Here is an 18564-nt window from a genome sequence, read left to right as displayed (position 1 = left end):
TTGTATTCGTTTAGGGAGGAAGGTATAGTTTAAGAATAGATTAGAGTTACAAGTGTTGAATTTTGTATAATATTATTGCTAAAATTTGGACTACTTTTTGTTGTTGTACTACCCCATGCTGTCTTTCATCTTTACACATATCTATTCAGATTTGAAAAATATATAATACTAAATTTAGTTCCCAATATATATATATATATATATTATTAATCTTGACTTTTAACTTTTTTAAAAAGAGTCAAATTTGATCATCAATCATTTAAATAAAAAGTCAACTTTTTTAACAAAAATATTGATTAACGCGTTAAGCTTTTTAACATGAAAATCTACATATACTTCATGCTAAATTTTTATGAACTCTTTTATGTACATTTTGATTTTTTTTATAATTTTTAAATTATTTTTTGACGTAGTATATAAGACAATTAATGTCATATCAGCATCGAGTATACGTGAACTTCTACACCAACATTGTTAAAAAATTAATGTTTTAATCAACATTTTCATTAAAAAAATAAGTTGACTCTTTTTAAAAAGGTTAATGGCCAAATTAAATTCAAAAAAAGAATAAGGGTCAAATTAATAAAAAATGTAAACATTGAGAACTAAATTTCACATTACATTGTTGGCAAATGAAAGTCACGTGAATCTATTTAGCAGTTTAAATTAATTTCATAATCATAATTTTTATTTATGCATCCAAATATGTGTTAAAGTAAGAATGTTAGATGTAAGAATTTTTTTACAATATTAGATTGTGTGGTTGGGGGTTTGAACCCCGCTCACGAAAAAGAAACACATTTTATAGCCAATCATTTATCTCTTTGGAGAACACTTATGAGGAGAGGATTAATTACTATTGCCGATGATGACTAGCTTGATTTTGATAATAAAAAAATATTAGATTATGCGAGTGAAAGATATTATATAAAAATGTAATTATTAAAGAATTATGAAAATAATTAAACCAGATTTTGGTTAAAATGGTTATGTTAAAATTTTCAAATTTATAATGTTGTAGGCTTAAATTCTATTACAGTAATATTTTATATAAAAAGATATAAATATAAGAATATCATTGTAGTAATATTTATTATTTTGTAAAAATAATAAAATTTTAATTATTTGAATTGAATTAGTATATGATTAAAATATTATAAATAGTTGGGTATAATGTTAAAATATATTACACTCTCAAAAGGAGAATGTAAGTTCGAATTTTGAGATAATATTATTGGAAGGGTAACCACAAACTCCAATATAAGTAGGATAGAGGGAGGCAGGCATAGGCAAGTGGCTCTTGAAGTTGTTAAAGGGCAAAATTAGGAACCAAACAAGGAACGGAAGCAATAAATAGACAGAAACTTGGAATTGAACGTAGTGTTGAAATAATAAAAAATTGAAGTAGGTAAGAAATATCCTGAGTCGATTCGCCCATCCTATGATAGCAACATGATTTAGGGAAGAAGAAATGCCATCAACAATTCAAGTTTGAAACGTTTTGTCTTCACGAGGGGACCAGTTTTAAGTTTTATTTATAATGGTTGAAACTGACTTGTTTCTCTAGTATCAAGCAAAATCACATCTCTTGCTACAGACAATTTTGGAATGTTTAGTAGATAGAAATTAGAAAATTGTTTAACCTGGGGTTTGGTAAAGATAACAGATAAAAGCCCATTTTCCTTGAGTTGATAAGCGATGATGAATCAGCCCCCAGGATCATGCACAAACATACAAAGATCCTTTCTATCCACACCAGCTTTTGCAAGCCTTGAAATGGCTTTGACACCCCAATTTTTCCTACCAAATATCAGCTTCACAATAGATTTGCAAATACAAGAATATTGCCATGGAACATCTACCAATATCATTGGTACAAAAAGCGCATACAGCTCTGTCCGATGAAACCAAGCTCCTCCTTGGTTGGAATTCGACCTCGAATGAGTTGCCATAACACTTCCATTTTTGGAGGGGCAAGGTCGACCCATATATATTCACATAGCTGACCTTAGGACATGATGGCAGTGCAATAAGATTTAGGGGAATCATTTCCACATCTAGCAGCTTTCCATAATAACTGGTCGTTTTTTGAGGGACTCCACGTTACCATCTTGAAGAGATTCACAAAATTCTCTCCACTGATCATTTTCCCAATCAAACAAACTCCTCCTTAACTCAATTTTCCATTTCCAATGGTCATTAGCAAACTGAATCGTTTCGTTTATTTGAAAATAGAACCAAGTATGGCCCATGTGTTCACCATCCCATGTGAGCATGGGTTTGAGTCATGCTAATCACGTTGTTGTTTAGGGCTTTACCTTATTAGTGTAGTTCACCAAAAAAAAAACTGTAAAAGGTAAATGTATTGTAATTCTTTTATTAAAAAATAGATAAAATGTTCTTTGTACATTAGATAAAGGAGTAAAATAATCTTATTAAAAAATTATTTCAGTGTTTTATATATAAGACATAACAATAAATTTAGAACTAAATCTTTACATCTTTATTCGATTTTACTCTTACTATTTTATTTGTACCAAATTAATGTTTAATCATCCACCATCAAAGTGATATTATTTTATCTTATATTAGGTTAACAAATAATTAAAAAATATAAATAAAAACATGATTTTAGAACTTATGGAGAATCTCTTCAAAATTAAAAAAAAACACCTAATTTTTTTAAAAACAAATTATTATTTTTTCAACTTTTCAATAAAAGATTGTAAAATTTTTAAAGAAATACAATTCTTTTTTCCTTTTAAATTCAAACAAGTTTAAAATAGATGAGATTGTTGGTGGGGTGCACTATAAATAAATATTTTAGGTGGCATAGATAACTGCAGAATACATACATTTATATAATTAGTGACATAATTATCAAAAATATCCTCAATATTTATAGGTTTTTAGGTTTGAGCTTTTGCGCTTTTTGGTTTTGGATTGACACCTTTTAACATTACAATTTTTTTAGAAATCAGTCTAATTTTAATAGAAAATATGAGTTAATCATCATCAAACCACATGTCAGCAAAATAACCTTTATGCCACATAAACATGATGTCATAGATCACATCATCTATTTAACAATTATTTTTCATTTTGATTCATCTTCTTCCTTCTGCTCTCTTTCTGTGTCCCCTTTAGTTGTTGACTTGTTGTTCCAGTAAAATCAAAGAAAAACACAAGTCACAACACATGTTTCTTTTAGTTTCAGTTTTTGTAGCCTTATGTTTCCAACCATGGCGGATTTACTGACAAGGAACTGTCGTACATAAAGCAACAAGGCTTTATTACAAATTCCTCAACCATGGGGTTAAGCTTAAATAAAATCTCAACCAAATCTCTCATCTCGTTCTTGAAAATCTCACCATTACTCCCATTTTCCAAATTGCTAAATCCATTAAGCCCTCCAGTCCTTTTCACCGTCTATTGTTGGTTCTTTTCATTAAACCCATTCTATGTCAGTATGTTGCTATCGCCATTGCTATTAGTGATTGCTACAGGATTTTCTTAATAAAAAATGTCTTCTTTAGTAGTCTTAGCACCATTTGATACCAGCAACTCAGTCCAATTCAAAAGCCATAATAAAAATGAGCTTAGTTTCCCTCAAGGCCCAATTACTAAATCCAAATCTAAGCAACTAAGGATAAAACTCAACTTATTCATTCAGGCTTTATCACCAAAAAAAAATCGAGAAGAAAAATTGAAGCTTCAAGAAGATGAATTCTAGAGCAATGATGAATTAGAATGGCCTAATTTTGTGCGTAGGTCTAAACTTTCAATCTATGATAACAAGCTCATGTGAAAAATGTTAACAAGCTTAGACACTTCACTTCAAGGACCCCAATCGATCCCACAAGCCTAGACGTATCATATTAGGTTTGAGTTTTAAGCTTAATTTTTTATTAATATGAACTCAATATTGTATTTATCAGCTCTTATTATATTATTATTATTATATTCTAAATTTTTTATAATTATTTAGTATTTTAAGTTATTTAGGAGTTTTATGTTAACAATAAAGTTTTGTTTAAAACTACTTTTTGTTTAGATTAAATTAGAGTTCCAGTATACTTAAGAGCTTTATTTAGATTTATTTAGCTAGCCTATATATAAGCCTTTGCATTGTACACAAATCACACAATTCATTATTCAACTTCTCTTTTGAGTTATTAAATTCTCTTTGAGTTTTTCTTTCAAAAAATTCTATTGAGTTTTTCTTTCAAGAATTTCTCTTGAGTTTCTTTTAGAAGACTTTTGACAATCTTTTTAGATTGCGGGGATAATCTTTAAACTTTTTCTTGCTAAAGTTTTTTTCTTGGAGGGAAAATTAAAGTCACTTGAAGAGGGTTGTGGATTCTTCGTATTTCCAATGCTTCTTAGGACTTATACATACCATGTTCTATCTTCTTTAATTTCTTCCTTCTTATTATAATCGTAGATTTATTATTCTATTTTAATTATCTTATTTATTTATTTTAATTGTTTTATCTAACTTGGATTTGATTGTGTTTTAGGTTGTATAAAAAATACAAGTTTCTTTCCGAACGTCTAGAGCCCTAAGTCAAATTTGCGACTATGACAAACTTTACGATCCGCTTCCGCATTCATCCGTTTCATTCTGTATCACCATTCGTGGAATCAGTCTTGGTCTTTGATTTATTTGGATGGTTTACCAAATTGAAGTCAAACGATTTTTGCCCTGACACTCTCGGCAACCGCCATGATCAAATCGAAACTCCCTCTAAAAAGAACTGTTTTCTTTTTCCATATTCCTTTGTAAACAAACAACAAAAACTATCTAATGATTTGGAAAACCAATACCTAGAAAAAAGGAGAAAAGAAATAAGTTGTATATATATAATTGTTATTGTTGTTGTTGTCCGGAGAGCAACATACCTCCCTTATCTAAATGGTTTCTGTGAAAGCCCAATTCCGTCCGGCCCAAGACCCAATAATAAAACAAGACCAAATAATAAAGTCTAATTACAAACAACCCAAAATGAAAAAAAAAACCCCTAATGGCCCTGTGGCCCACAACCTAAACTAAGTTTTCGAAAAGAAAAAAAAACAACAAAAAAACCCTAGCCGTCGTTCCTCTCTCGTCGCCCGAGGTCTGCCACCGCCAACTGCCCCCATCTTGTCATTGACTCCAAAGACGCCTGCAAATACAGAAGAGCAAGAACAGTAGAAAAAATAAAAAATAATATTGTAATTTGGCTATAAAAAAGCCTGAAAATAGATTGTAAAAGGGGGTTTAAAAAAAAAAGATAAAACAAACAAAAAGCAATAAAAAAAAAGAACTGAAAAGAAAAAGTTCAAAGGTGACTTTCTTGTTTATTTTTTTTTATTTTTTTAACTCAATTATTTTAAAAAGAAAGCATAAAGTAAAAAAAAGGGGAAAACTCACCTGTCGGTTCATCTTCTTCCACTGTCGGAAACCATCGCAGCCGTTTCTTCGCGCTATTTTCCCCTTTCTTTGATTTTCAAAAACTATTGGGCTAGATTCAAGTTTTTTTATGAAAGAGGTTTTTTTTTAAAAAAATGTTAAAAGGCATTTTTCGGCCACCGGAGGCAACGACCTCTATCGCTGGTGACCGGTGGCCGCAATGGCCCACGGCGGCACCGATGGCCAGGTCTAGGGGGTTGAGAGAAAGAAACAAGGCTTTTAGGTTTTTTTTAAATGAAAGGAAAAATGATTTTTTTTGAAACTTTTTTAACTTATATAGGCATGCTGAAATGACGTCATTTCACTCAGGCCCCAAACACCCCAAAACGGCGTCGTTTTGACGCGAAATCCAATCCAACCCGACCCAGCAGGATTCGCATGTTTTTTTAAAGGGGGTCTAATTACCGCTTTGGCCCTTCCGCTTTTCTTTTTTTTCAATTTGGTCCTAATTCTTTTTTTCCTTTTAGACTTCACCATTTAATTTTGTTTTGTTTTCAATTTAGTCCCCCGATTTGCCAAAGAAATGATGCGTTTAATAGGGTATGCGATATTTTCCCATTTAGTCCTTATTTCTTTTTGTGCATTTCATTTTGGTCCTTTATTATGTTTTATTTTTTTAGGCCCCTAAATTCCATTTAAATTTCAATTTAGTCCTTTTTATATTTGTTCATTTATTTTATTATAATTTAGGCTCTAAATTTCATTTTAATTTCAATTTAATCCTTTATTCATTTAATTTCAACCTTTTATAGATTTTTATATATATTGTTATGTATTGTTTTATTTATTTATTTATATATTCATTCATTTATTATTTCTTTACTTTATTGTATTTAAAATTTGTATTGTCATTTATTCCTTTATTTGCACACTTTATTATTATTATTTATTATCATTATTATTACTATATTGTTTATTTTTCCTTTATTATTTAATTAGTATTAAAATAGTAATTAAAAGGATTATTGCCATTGTTATTATTTGGTGTATTATTATTATTTTATTATTATATCATTCATTTATTTATTATTTTAGTATTCTACCCACATAGCGACTTTATATTATTTCATTATCATTGTATTATACACTATGTTTAAACACATTCGTCCGTTTTTCATACGATGCCCGAATAAACTAAATATATGTACCATTTTAAGTGTTACATAATTTTTTTTACTTGATGCATAAAAAGGAAAATTTTAAAATTAAGACAATGTTTCATATTTGGAGATTCGAAAAGTTGTGCCCTAACTTATGGGGTTCGACTTTCTCTTTGAACCTAGATAACCCAACATTCCTTTTAAAATTAAAACACATGAGATTTAAATAGCAATTAAAATAAGGAGCAAGCTTATTTTCAAGGATTCGAGATGTCGTGTCCTAACTTACGGGATATGACCTTTTGTTACCTCGAGATAAGAGAGCCTTTTACATATGTTTTGATTTATTCAAGTGATTTTAATTTAAAATAGCATTATGCAAAGGGGGATCGTGTTTTAAATTCTCTTCAAATTTTTAATTTTCGATACTAAGACATCGAGTAATCAATTAGGTACCAAATTTGGGCGTAGCAAGGGCGTTAATCCTTCCTCGTGCGTAACCGAATCTCGAATCCATTTTTTAAATTTTGTAGACCAAAAATCATTGTTTTAGTAAATCAAGCTTTTTTATTAAAATAATTAAATTACGAAGTGATCCGATCACATATCATAAAAAAAGATTGGTGGTGACTCTATCATCGTTTTCAAAATATAACTCAATCTTAAAAGGGGGGGGGTCAACATTTTCCATGGATGAAAGCCCAACCCAGCTCAAAGATCATCGCCACTTTATGAATTGAGAATTAAAAAAGAAAAAAGAAAAAGGAGACAGACTTTCCAAATTGATGGAGGAAATAGGTAAAACATAGGAAAATAAGTAATAATATTTTGTCTGCAGCTTTATATTAAAAGAAAGAAAGAAATAAGAAAGACATTTTTGACACGTGATCTACATGTGGTTAATTAACAGTCAATTGACATTTTTCATTAAAATTGAGTTAATTTTTAGAAAAATCATAATGTTTAGGATCTCAATCCCCCAAAAAAAGATTAAGGGTTCAAATCCCAAAACTCATAAACTTTTGAGGGTATTTTCGATAATTATGTCATAATTATTAAAGTGGTTTGTTGAGTTGGTGTTGCCTTCAATTGGGTCACCAAGGCAGTTGTTAAAGTATAAAAATATTTTTTTTGTAATTAAAATAAATTCTATTATTCGATGGTACTTTAATCTTTTTCATTTAAAAAAAATGCATATCGTGATATTTAAATTCAAACCAATTGTATTAGTAAAACATTTAATTTATCACTCAATTAAAACTTTATTTTTATATTTTTATACATTTTAATTTTAATTATGTACACTTTATTATTTCTATCAATTTTATATATTCACACTTACTATTTATTAAGTGTTTTACTGAGGTGGTGTCACCCTCAACCGAGTCACCAATTCGGTTAAAAAATTACAGAAATATCCTTCTGTAATTTAAATAAATGATACTATTTGAGGATATTTAGTCTTTTTATTTTAATAAAAACCAATTAATATAGGTATATGATAGGATTTAAACCTGTGCCACTTAGATTAATAAAACATTAAATTACCACTCAACCAAAGCTTAATTTTGATATATTTTATACATTTTTATTTTAACATGCATAAGTTATTATCTCCATTAATTGTTTGTTTTACTCACAAATTAGTCTATCTTTTAATTTTAATATCGTACATATTTCATGTGTTATTATGATTAATTAGTTTAAAACTATACGTTTCATTATTTATTGTATGCTACTTTTAAACACACATTTGTATTCTAAATTTATAGTTTCCACACGCATACATGTGTGATAGAATTTCTAGTATGAAATTTAAAGACGGACTTTCACTTTACATATTCACTCACAATTGCACCTCAACTATAAGATTTTTCTCGTGTCTTACTTATACGTGGAATTAGAAAATCCTAAACACATGCTCCTAATAAAAAATCCAAGTATGAATTTTGGAGATAATTTGGGTAGCCATAAACTTCGGATATGAATAGTACAAAGGTAAAATTATTACATGTTAATTAGGTAAAATATGCTATTAATCCCCGTACTTTTCACCCAAAAGTGCTTTTCTCTTAAAAGGAGCAAAGAACAACCTCCTTTTTCTCTTAAAATTTCTCCATCAAAAAAGTACTTCTCTCTAGATGGAAAAGCTAAAAATTTCACCATCTAAAACGCTGGAAGTGCTTTTGGCTAATAAAAGACCAAATTAACCTATTTCTCCCCCTTGAAAAAACGTTCTTTCCTCTGCTGTGAAAGCTCTATACCCATTTTTTTTCACATTTTCACTGTGAAAGCTCTTTTCTGTTCTTTGTTCCTCTTCCGCAGGTAAGTTTGTTTTCTTCTTCTTCTCTTTAATTATTAATTATGCTTTGTTTTTAGTTGCTTTTTAGTTCCTCTTCCGCAGGTAAGTAACTCTTCCAACAGAAAAAAAAGAGGGAAAATTCTGGCTTTTGTGCCTGTTTTGCTTTTACTGCTTTGTTCCTCTACTGCTGCTTTGCTCTGCCTCTTTTGCTTTACCGCTTTGTAATTATTCCAAACTATTTTAGTTGATAAAAATAGAAGAAATATAGACTAAATCAAAATTCGTATCCAAATTCCATATCGTTGGTGAATTTTCTGTATCTTTTGTATTTAAAAGTTTTGATGATGTTCTTTTTAATTGTTTCTAGGGTTTAGCTTTACGATAAGAAACATTACTAATTACTCGAATTCAAGCTCTCCAATCTATTGTTGATATTTCGATACTGAAAATTAATTATATAAATGATCATAAAATCACATTCAACGGTTGGATTTTGCAATGAATCAGATTCGTATCCAAGCTAAAGGGGAAGGTTTGATTTGAAAATGCTGTGAAGTACTTTCAAATTGATAACCAGCAAGGCCTTTCTTCTTAGAAAAGTCAAATAGATTGAATGTGCAGATTCCAACTTTGCTCAGTTTATGTAATTGTTCTTAGATCTGTTTGATTATATTAAAGGCTGAAGTCCCTTTTCTTCTTTTAGTAAAATATGGAATTGGTTCTGCTTGTTGCATTCTTTGCATTCGAGAATCGAGAGAAAAATCAAGAAGAAGCAAAGAGTTTTATTTATTAATAATGATATTTAAGTAATGAAAACTTGATTGGTTCTTTCCATTTTTGGTGTTTTTACTTTGTGGTTTGGAAGTAGTTAGTAAGATGCTTTTGGAATTAATTCTTATCTAATATAACAATTGATTTGATCAACGTGATTGCTTGGATTTGAGAATAGATGAACTTGTTTAATGTTGGGAACTTAGTTGGAGAACTTGTGAATAGCTAAACATGGTATATTTCTTTGTTTTGGTAAAAGAATCTAATGCCAGTAAGTGCCCATTGGGGTATATTCCTGTTCCATTTTTTAACATAAGTTTTGGCTTTTCTCTGCTAAAGCTTGATTTATACTTAAAACATTTAATCAAGAGCCATTCTTCTCTCTACGGCGCTTGGCTCACAGCCTTCTGTTTGTAAATTTGTTCCCAGGTAGAATATGATATTCTCAGATGCTAGCATTTGATGTTGGTGAATTATGTGACCTTTGGTGGAGAGTGTGAGGCTCTGCGCTGAGCAAATAGATGTAGGCAGTTGGCTTTTAGTAGTAATGAAGAACATACAGGTGTTTCCCTCTTTTAATAAGTAATTATATGTATATAATTGCTCTCTTTGGTGTCAGCTAAGTAGCTACTGTGTCAAGTTACAAGTGATCATTACTCCTAAGTTAACATATAAAAGAACTGTTCACTCCTAAGTTGCAACCGTTGTATTTTTTGGATTTTTTTTTTACTTTTAGTAGGAAAAAAGTATGATTAATTCAGTTAAGTGGGACAAAGAGATTGGAAAGCATGGCTTGAACTTTGAAAGGTGATATCATGTGTAACTCAAACCATATTTATGTTTGAGTTCCTTGTTTTAGAAAATGGATATAGCTGCTGCTTGCTGTTGACGATTCTTAACCCAAAGTATTAATGCTTGCTCAGATTCTTAACCCAATGTTTATTTCATGAAAGGTTCCATCTTAAAGTTGCTTCCTGTTTGACTAGCAATTTTCTAGTATTAATGCTAGTGGATTGGTCTTTGACTAGCAATTTTCTAGGACTATTCAGGTGATTGCTTCTTGACTCTTTGTACATTGTTCTATTTCATTTTCTTTGTCAATGAATTTGATTTTATCATTGGTTAATGTTTTTAGTAGCTTATGTTCTGTTTCTTTTTTGTCAAGGTTGTGGAAGGCTCTCCAGTTTTATGCAGGCTTCAGCATTTTCATGCTTTATGTGTATCAACTCCCTATAGAGTTCTCAAGTATGTTACAGTGGATAGCTGATTTTGTTGGTCTATTCAAAATATGTTCAACATCTGAGTGGACTGAAATTTGCTCTTCTGTTTCTCTTGTACTTTTTACATCATGGTATGTACTAGTTTTATTACTATAGGTCTGATTCTATTTAAAGATTTTAGCTGAACCTTTAAATGAAATGCAATACACGCTAAACTGTTCAATTGAAACTATGTTTGCTTTTATAATTCTAAGTATTTTGTTTTATATTCCCAAACATTTAATCTAAGGGGTGATGAAATAGTTAGTTCGGTCCATTGTTAATTGAACTATAATTAACTAAACCGTTAGTTGAATTGAGCTTTTTTCTGTTAAAATAATTAACTGAATCGAACCAACTTCAATTAATTTTGTCGGCTTTCTATTGAATTGTTGTTTATATAACTTTTTTTTTCTTTTGGTCCAAAGTTCATACCATTTTGAAACAATTATTGGCAAACATTACACTAAAATAGTAGTGTGCATTAAATCGGAACAAAAATATGACAAACAATGTGCATTGTCATATAGTAGAACAAAAACATTATAACATTACAATACAATGACAGTTGGAACGAAATTGATAGGTGTTTAATTAATTAAAAGTAAAAAATAATTTTTATAATAATACAATCGTGTCAATATCTAATTACAAATATTTAATTTTTATATTTAAATATTTAAATATAGTTTATATATTCTAATTAAATTTTATAAATAATTAATATTAATTACTTAGAAATATTTAAAATTAATATTATATATTAAAATATTAACAATAAGTTATAATAAGTTATTTTTTTTATATTTTTGCTAAAATATCATAATATTAACTAATTTGAACATTATTTAAATACATATTTGTTACTTTATAATCTCATGTCTAAAATGGACATTTTATTCTTCAAAAGTACTTTTTGACAGCAATGCCAAACACTCAAATTTCTCAAAAGCACTTCTGAAAAGCACTTCTCAAAAGCAATGAAGAACTGGCCCTTAAAATGTTAGAAATTAAGTTCTCCAACTATTTTGATTTAAAAATTTCAATACAATAATTAAAATCGTAAGTATTTTCTGTCAAAATTTGTCGATTTAGCATGTTCATTAAGCTGCCCTCATATGACATTTCATACGATTAACAAAAAAATAAAAATGTTGGTTAACAATTTGAAAAAAAAAACTAAAATTGATGATAATGATTGAACTAGAATTTTTAAATATAAAAAGTACGAAGAATGAATTTTAAAATTTTAAAATACAAAGACTAAATCTCAAATTATATAAAAATATATGAAGTAATAGGTGAAGATTTTAAGATTGAAAAATCTGAAAAATAAAATAAAAGAGAAGAAAGATATAAGACAATGTGAAGTGTGACAAAATTTACCTTATTTTAGAGTTGCCAAATAGTAAATAATTCCATCACCAAACTTAAAGCTGAAATGTTGATCTTTGATGACATAAAGTAAAAGCTGAATAAATAAACTCAATTTCTTAGTGGGCTTGACACTTAACAAGATAGCAGTCGACCTTCATTGGGTCTAGACCCTTCATGGGTTTGCCCGTTAGAAGTGTTGGCCAGCTCTGAATTTTCACGTCTCTTCAAATTTTCATTTTACTAATATTTACGTCTTTTCTTTTTTCTATGATGTTTGTATCATATGATTTTATTTTTACTAAAATTTATTGTAAGTGTTTTAATTTTTGGAAAATCCAAAAAAAAAAACCCTCTAACTTTTTAAAGGTAATGTGGATCCCTGCATAATATTTTTACATTTGTATATTCAACTTGTAAGTGAAAATTCACTAATCTCAATATCATATGTACTCTTAAATTTTAGGGTAATCTTTATATTATGATAATTTTACTTTTCCTTTCTGATAATATTGGTCAACTTTACCCTTTAAATGATTGGAGTTTTAAATCAACAAAAATAATTTTTTAGTAAAAATTATGAAATTTGTATGTAACAATGAGCGAATCCACAAAATTTGATTAGTAAAAAATCAGTAAAATAAAAATAAAAGGGATTTTAAAATTTAAAAGTTAAATTAAAACTAAAACTATTGAAATAAATACCATATATAAAATTTTAAAAAATCAATAAAATAAGTAAAATAAAAATAAAAGGGATTTGAAAATTAAAAAATTAAATTAAAACTAAAACTATTGAAAGAAATATCGTAAATAAAAATCTAACAAATCAATAAGATAAAAAGTTAGTGAAAAGTTTAATCTCGATTTTGATTCATAGATTTAATCAATAATACAAAGATATATGTTAACATTGTTGTGAAACAAAGAATAAAGAGAAAATAAATAACAAGAAAATAGGAGAGCAAAAGAGAATACGCATTTTTATTAATCAATAGGAGTGTTTACAATGCTTCTCCAATATATATATATTTATAAATATATTTTATTAATCACTTGACATTACCAAAACAAATTATCTTAAATGCATAATCTGGAAATTGTGCTATTAATTTAATTACTTGTGCAAGTAATCTCGCAAACGCTAGGTTGCGAGTTGATAATAAATACACATGTGACCATCTTCTAGATATATCAATCAAAATCATGAAATACTTAAATGGCCTACATATATCTCCTTGTATGTGTTTCAAAAATGCAGGTGATTCTAACCCAATTTTAACTAATGATGGTCTAAGAATTAATTTACCTTGAGAACAAACAACACATGAGAATTCTTTAAATTGAAGATTCTTTTGGTTTTTCAATGGATGGCCTAATTGGTCTTGCCAAATAGTAAATGAACTTGGATCTATAAACTTCTAGTTTATTGTAACATGTGTTTTAATTGTACTAATAGTTGTATAGTACAAACCAGAAGACAAGACAAGTAATTTTTCCAAGATATGTTTCTTTCAAAATATAACTGTAATGATTTGTAGATACTCCATGTTTTTCTCACTTGTAGTCTCAAAATAATATTCATTTCGACGAATATCTTTACAGCTTAATAAATTTCTTCGAAACTCAAACAAAAATAATGCATCATCTATAATAAACTTTATCTCTCGAGGTGATAATATTGTAGCTCTTTCAGAGCTTTTGATTAAATTAGCAATATCAGAAATGATATTAACATTTGTGTCACTTGCAATTAATTGAGAAAAATATTTCTTATATTTAAGTGTTGTATGCATTGTAGCAGGATCTGTGAGACATATTTTCATTCTTGATCTTGGGACCAACTAAAAACTTGAGAAAATTAATTTTCTTCATTAAAAAAAATACAGCATAAGTGATGTTTGGAAAAAAAAACACTTTATTTAAAAGAAAATATTTAAAATTGAATCACATAAAAATATAACCTTTTTCCTAAAAAATCAAATATTGAAATGGAAAATAGTAATCAAATGTTCTTTTCATCCCCAACTTTTCCACTATCATTTCCCCAAAAAAAAAATTTCACAGCCAAGTTTGAATTCATAAAGTCAAATTTGTTTCAACATTCTTTCCCTTCTTTGTGAAGAAGGCTTGTTATAGCTTTGTAAGATGTTCAAGTGTATTACAAGTACGCAACTAATATGCTTTCATTTCACATCGATAGCACAAATTTTTTTGTACTTTTCGAAGGATTGATTAGACCATCTTTCTCTTTCTTTTCAATGTTATTCTTCTTTTGTTGGTCAATATTACAACCATAATAGCAGTAATTATTACATCATTCACCACATCCATAATTATGATCACAATTGCAACCACGACCATAATTTCTTTCACTTTTAGAATTACTGTGTACCGCCACATTTACTTTCGGGGATGGAGCAAAACTAGTAGGATGACTTTTGTGGTTTTTCATCAAGAGCTCGTTATTTTGCTTAACTACTAAAAGGCATGAGATTAATTCAAAGTATTTCTTAAAACAATTTTCAAAATATTGCTACTGTAGAAGCACATTAGAAGCACGAAAGGTTGAGAAATTAGTTTTCTCTAATAAGTTTGCGTCTGTAATTATCTCTCCACACAATTTTAATTGAGAGTTTATTTTGAATAATGCAGGGTTATACTCACTTTCTGATTTGAAATCTAGCAATCTGATGTGCATCCAATCATAACGAGCTTTAGAAATTATTATCGTTTATTTATGGTCGTATCTTTTTTTCAAATTATTCCACAATTCAAGTTGATCTTTTAAGGTCAAATATTCTACCTTTAACCCTTCATGAAGATTATGAAGGAGAAAAATCATAGCTTTAGCTTTGCCTTGATTAGATTCCTGATTGGCTTGCACAATTATATTTCTTAGACTTTTGGCATGTAGATAAATTTCTAGCGTAAAAAAATAGTTAGAATCTCTAAAGAAGTATGAAATAAAACTCTACTTTTAATGACTACTAGAGTCTTAAACTATATTAAACTTATCTTGATTTTGATAAACATTCACTTAATGGTAAGATATTTATAACAAACAAACATTAATAAATTAATTATAATTATCGAGGATAGAGATTTATGTGAGTGTTTAAGGAAGTAGTATTGGCGAAGAAAAGATGCAACTGTTTGAAGTATTTAGATACCCCAACTAGGTATTACATAAGTTAGATTGCTGCAAATTGGCTTACAACTTCAACACAATGAATCATTGCATGATTATTTTATTAGTTAAGTAAATAAGATTGAAAGCTGTTAAATTATTCAAAGGCATAATTGGTAGTATTTTAGTTCATATCTGACTTCTATTACATCAGTCTCCAGGAAAAGGAGATTTTCAATTAGCTAATAAACTAATTTTGCTGCCATTTCCTATCATTCAAGTAGAATTCCTTTAATAAATATACAAGCAATACCATCAATCAAATACGGTATGTGTGTGAATGAATTTGTCATTTTTCATATTTAATCATTTTTGGTGGTCCTTATATACAAAAACATATGAGAAAAAAAAAATGAGTTGGTGACGTAATGCCAAAGATCTCTATCGTAATAATATTTTGGTGTCATTGAATTCGATTTCTAAACATTTTATACCCCTTTCCCTTATAAAAAAATATATGTCGTGGATTAGTATGGGGTTGCCAATGCGCGAGTGTAGGAGATCATGAGTTCGAGTATGTTTAAACGTATTTTTCTCTTATTCAAGAATAGGGGAGGGGGCTATTAGTAATTCTAAGCATTATATAAAAAAAGAAAAAGAAAAAAGAGTTATTATATTTGGTTATAGGTTTTATAATATCAATGTTTTAATCAGATTATCGATTTTTAATTCCATCATCGGTCTAATAATAATTAAATAATGAATTAAAATTTTATAAAATTAAAAAATATTTTAAAATTTTATAAAACTTATTTAACCGGTTCAACCACTAACTTTTTTTGTTTTGGCTTTTGATTTTTCACGAGTTTCAAGTGATATTGATTAGTCTAGTTCAAATCACACTACATGATATTATGTATGCTTAAATGAAAAATTGGTAGTCAAATTATACGCTTCTTTGAATTAGGTACCCAAACTGTACTTTTTTTTTCAAATTGATACCTAAATTTTTTGAGTTAAAAGTGGTATCAAAACTATATTTTCGTTACCCAAATCACCTGAACTTGAATGTTACATTGGTTAAAAAATTCAATCTTAGAAACTTTATTATATTTTCTCTTACTTGCTTAAGTATCCAAATAGATTATGACACACTTATGATGCGAGTGAAAATAAATTTATGTAATAAATATATTCATAAAAAATTATATAAAAAAATGAGGCTTTAGTTGAAATGATACAGTAAAATGGTTGAAAACCATAGTGTTATAAGTTCAAATTGTACTTTTTTATTTTTATTTAAAAAGATAAAAATATTCTCAAAATAATATAATTATTTAATAAAATAATAATATTTAAACTACTATCTAATTAAATTAATATCTAATTAACTCGTGATACTAACTTAATTAAAGGATTAATCATTTGCTTGCGTGTATGCCCCTTCTATATTTTATTATAAAATTATATAAGATTAGATTGAAAACTTTTAAAAGATTAAGGGTAGATTAATAAATATAAAAGAAATGTCTTGTATTTATTTGTTCTCTCGAAGAAAGTCTAATCACGTTTGGCATGTGATTGTGGGTCTCTGTCTTCTTTGTTGTTAAGTGGCAATAAATAAATAAAAATGTCGGATTTGAAGCTACTTGGAAACTACGACATCATGATGTAACGAATATTATATCAAATAAGCCCCAATAACATTAAACAAAACCAATTAAATTTATTAAATTTTAGATAACAACCATCCATAATAATTAACATTTTATTATTTATTTAATGATATTTTAATTACAATAATAACTTTAAATACGATCTAATCACAATATATTTAAACACTCATAAAATAATATAATAAATATAAAAACAATAAGTTTAATACATATATTTCTTAGTAAAAAAAATATATTTCATAGATGTTTACTGATTTTCATTGTGTTTGAAATTTTCTATAATGGGTGAAGTAAGGAATTTTTCTTAGAGGAAGCGCTGTAGTCAGGAAGGTTGGCAGGAATTTCGGTCCTCTTTAAAACAAAAAATTATCTATTTAGGTCATTTAAAAAATTAAAATTTAAAATTAATAAAAAGTAGAATTGTACTTTAGTATTTCCTAAAAATAATTTATTGACTTCGCCCCTATTTAGAGGAGTCAAAACTAAAATATAAGTGTTTGAGAGGCCAAAATAAAAATTTATCATTATGCTATTTTTTTTATAATTTTTAAAAGTGCTCTAAAGCAATTGTACCAATTTTGGGATGTCAAGGATGCTTCTAGCCCCTCCAGCTTCCCATTGTATAAAATACCCATAAATAAAAATATTGAGTGAATAACAAAAAAATAAGGATTAAATTAAAATAATAATCTAATTGTGATTTTTTTCTTTTTCTTTTTGTTGAAATTGATGGTTAAAAAGGACAAAAGTTTTGTCGTAGTTGAAGTGGCATTAAAGAAATAATAAATGCCGAACCTCAAACATCCCAAAATTAATCATTTTTTGCTGTAAGAAAATGAAATTCAGCTGAAAGAGCCAAAGTGGGATACATGCAAAGTAAAAAGCTATATGTGACGACTCACCTACAATATTTCTCTTTTTAATTAATTTGTAAATACATATTTATTGTTCTTAGTATGTTTTACAATAAATTTTCATAGAAAAAGTTATTCCTAGTATTAAGAATGATATTTTTTCAGGAATATTTCCTTTTATATCAACTTGATAGTTTTAAATGCAATATAAAAACTACGATATCTAAAAAATGTAAATAAAATATATATATATATATTGAATTAAAAATTGAACATATTTGATATTTTTAAAATTAAAAATATAAATGATAGATATTCGAATAATTATCACCAACATTAATCATAATAATAAAAAATTGAATAAAATCCATAAATGATCCAACATGGATTATAATAAATAATAAAATCCATTAACCAAGATTTTATTAGGGAGAATTTATGTTGAATTAGTATAAAAATATAAATCCATCCCTGTTCTAGCTAACACCTAACAGAATATAAATCTTTCATTGCCATTTGACCATAACACACACACACACTACAATCCAAATCCTAAAAACAAATTAGAAAGATGTTTTAAGTTTGGATAATCAAATAAACAAGTTTAGATTGTTTTAAAAGTAGATATTAATTGATAAAATAACCT

The 18564-nt window shown here is 27.9% G+C and overlaps 1 protein-coding gene and 1 long non-coding RNA gene across 7 annotated transcripts; one reads left to right on the top strand and one right to left on the bottom strand.

Annotated features, from left to right (window-relative positions):
* Positions 1 to 4840: 4840 nt before the first annotated feature.
* On the bottom strand, positions 4841 to 5669 carry LOC121223659 (uncharacterized). The gene is made up of 2 exons (XR_005920953.1): positions 5414 to 5669; positions 4841 to 5165 (listed from the first exon to the last, which is right to left on the bottom strand). It is a non-coding gene; the product is annotated as an uncharacterized lncRNA (long non-coding RNA).
* Positions 5670 to 8620: 2951 nt separating this feature from the next.
* LOC107911613 (piezo-type mechanosensitive ion channel homolog) lies at positions 8621 to 11074 on the top strand. 6 transcript variants are annotated; one of them, XR_005920952.1, is made up of 5 exons: positions 8632 to 8877; positions 10055 to 10187; positions 10362 to 10432; positions 10579 to 10674; positions 10791 to 11074. XR_005920952.1 is itself a non-coding variant. In XM_041105606.1 (3 exons), exons 1-3 carry the CDS (start codon positions 10374 to 10376, stop codon positions 10999 to 11001), a joined length of 366 nt encoding a protein of 121 aa, XP_040961540.1. In that variant the 5' UTR covers positions 10194 to 10373; the 3' UTR covers positions 11002 to 11074. The 6 variants fall into 6 exon arrangements, 1 of the variants encoding a protein (XP_040961540.1); XR_005920949.1 differs by lacking the exon at positions 10362 to 10432 and having other exon boundaries at positions 8621 to 8877; XR_005920950.1 differs by having other exon boundaries at positions 10362 to 10674.
* The last annotated feature ends 7490 nt before the right edge of the window (positions 11075 to 18564 follow it).

Source organism: Gossypium hirsutum, chromosome D11 (assembly GCF_007990345.1).
Source record: "Gossypium hirsutum isolate 1008001.06 chromosome D11, Gossypium_hirsutum_v2.1, whole genome shotgun sequence".
NCBI lineage: Eukaryota > Viridiplantae > Streptophyta > Magnoliopsida > Malvales > Malvaceae > Gossypium > Gossypium hirsutum.
This window is presented reverse-complemented; position numbering and strand designations above follow the sequence as displayed.